This window comes from Austrofundulus limnaeus, unplaced genomic scaffold, assembly GCF_001266775.1.
Source record: "Austrofundulus limnaeus strain Quisiro unplaced genomic scaffold, Austrofundulus_limnaeus-1.0 Scaffold139, whole genome shotgun sequence".
NCBI classification, from domain to species: domain Eukaryota; kingdom Metazoa; phylum Chordata; class Actinopteri; order Cyprinodontiformes; family Rivulidae; genus Austrofundulus; species Austrofundulus limnaeus.
The window spans coordinates 1,224,672-1,227,344 of NW_013952541.1; the positions used below are offsets into that span (position 1 = coordinate 1,224,672).

At 39.2% G+C, this 2,673-nt stretch overlaps 1 protein-coding gene across 1 annotated transcript in view; it reads left to right on the forward strand.

The window, feature by feature from the left end:
- ranbp9 (RAN binding protein 9) overlaps positions 1 to 2,673 on the forward strand; it is a 24,543-nt gene continuing 21,870 nt past the window's right edge. The window contains exon 1 of the mRNA XM_014016161.1: positions 1 to 644. Within this exon, the coding sequence (XP_013871615.1) occupies positions 428 to 644 (217 nt within the window). The 5' untranslated portion in view covers positions 1 to 427. The remainder of the gene's footprint in view (positions 645 to 2,673) is intronic.

Genomic DNA, 2,673 nt, shown 5'->3' on the forward strand with positions numbered 1-2,673 from the left:
ACAAACAAAAGATCGAGCCTAGCCGAGCTTATTTTACTTTGTCGATCCGTCTGCTTCAACCTCAGTAGTTCCTTTGCTCCCMACGCAGACCTGTTCATCTGTGTTCCAGCTACTTTTTCTCGGAGCGTATGCGGCAGATATTGTCCTTCTGTTGTCACTATTCGTGGCTGTGTGTCAGCTAGTGTCAACCTGAGCCATTTCAGAGATCGCTTTGCCTTTGCTGGCCGAGCTAAAACACGTTAGCCAGGWTAGCTGCAGGCTAACCAGCTCTGGCTGCCTCACTGCGACCAGCGAAGCCAGTTAGCTTAGCCTGCTAGCTAGCTAGCTTTGCTACGACACCCTTTAAAAACTTGACACCGACTGACTCCAGTCGGTGGTTCTGGCTTGTTACCGACAAGCCGCCCTCACTGAAAGCTGCGTCGTAGCCATGTCTGGACAATCGACGGGCTGTGGGTTTCTGATGTCGGTTGTAGTCCATGGAGACTCGGCTCTGAACGAGCAGGAAAAGGAGCTCAACCAGCGACTTCGACGACTCTATCCAGCAGTTAACGAAAACGAGACCCCGCTTCCGCGGTCCTGGAGCCCGAAGGACAAGTTCAGCTACATCGGGCTGTCTCAGAACAACCTCCGTGTGCACTATAAAGGTATGACACGAAAGCCCCTGTCAAGTTTAGCACTTTATTGCCCGATGCTAACACGTTAGCCTAACTTCACGGTCTGAAAAAAGGAGCAGCTGCCGCTGTGGCTAAAAACAAAGTAGGCTCATCAACAACAAGACAGAGGACATCTTGCAACCCGACCAGCTGGTGAGGTGTAGCCACTGCCAAAATTCACCTACCAGCTCGTTAGCTTTGCTGCTACCAGTGTCAACCAGTTTGTCAGCACTGTGAACTGTCACAATGAAGCTTCCTGTCGAGCTATCTGTTGAAATGTCATTAATCTACAACAGTATAGTCACCTTTTGACTAAATACACTCACGAATGGTTTGGATCAATTTGAATCTTTAAAACTAGCATCGTTCAGAATTTGTAGGCTAATTTAGCATTATTAAATGTGGAGAAAAAACAATGTCGATAATCGAAATTGTCCTYAGAATAATAATTATCTCGCTTTCAGGACATGGGTTGATTCTTGTTGCTGAGGGTTTAATATCAAGTGTCTTGTTTGACATTCAGGTTGGACTAGTTGCTTAGCAAAGCTATCATGATGAGGGTTTTGAGTGCAGCAGGCCTAGGAGAAAAGGCTAGTGCTTTTTTCTTTTTGTGTAAAAAAAAAAAAAAAAGGTGCAACTATGCTTCCTGGGTGTGTTCCACTATTCTGGGTCTGACTGGGCTTCTGCACTCAGAACTGTACTCTTYCTTGTTGCAACTAGAGTGTACTGCACCATAAATTCACCTGAACCTCATGTAACAGGTATGCAGATGTGGAGCAGCTTCAGTATACAATATTACAAAATTTAACTTATGTAATCAGCATATATTTTAATATAAATACTAAGCTTTAAAAGTCAGACCATCTTTGATACATCAGATTTGTCCTCATCAAATGTTTATTAGCTTAACTGTACATTACATTATAATTAACTTATTTATCTAAAGTCACTTTTATTTAAATGCTAAGGCCTGGCAAATTTGGCCATTTTCACATAATCGGAGCTAAAAATAAACATCTTCATTTAATTGGCAACTATTTTAATAACTATTTTATAACAAGTGTAAGTGATACAGCCAAAATAGTAAGTAAAGTTTTATTTATATAGCACCTTTCATAGAAATAGATTCACAAGGTGCTGTACTATCAGAGGCAAATCAAAAAATATACAATCGGAACAGGATATACAAAAATTTGGAACAAAAAATATAAAAGCTGTACAACTATCAAGGTATCAAGACTGTGCAATCCGAAAAATAAAACAAGTAAATAATATCTAGACAAAAATGGGGAGGGCAGAGTAAAACAATAACATATTAAGATGGAGGATTTTTAAATCAGWAATTAAAAAATGAAATACAGTAGTAGCATCATCCTAAATAAAGAACTGGAGCATAGCCTAACGATATTTGGATACTAAGTTGTGCTTAGGATGTATCTAAATCTCTGTGTCCGGGTCTCTGCCCTGTTCCGTGGGAGTTCCGCAGGGTAGCATACTGGGCCCATTGCTTTTCCTGTTATACATAAATGACCTTCCAAAAATATTGAAGTATTCAAATATTTTAATGTATGCTGATGATACTGTTCTTTTTTTGTCTGATTTCTATATTGAATCTATTAATAGTCAGTTACAAGCAGATCTTCAGACATTTCATGGTTGGCTTCAAGATGATCTTTTGTCAGTTAATGTTAAAAAAAGTGTGCATGTATTTTTCCTTACCCAGGAGACATTTCAACATAACAAATCAACTCACTTTTTTAAACAAACCCCTTGATATTGTCACTACCTACAAATATCATGGAATTACTTTGGATTCTCATTTGACTTATTCTGATCATGTACAAGTCTTAACCACTAAGTTGAAACATAAATTATGCGTTTATTCAAAAATTAGATCCAATCTGACATCTTCTGTTTCAAATATCGATCTTCATGCCATTATACTCTCAACCATGTCGTACTGTTTACCTGTTTGGTCTCTTACAACAAATGAAATCTTAGAACCCATAGTTAGGCTCTA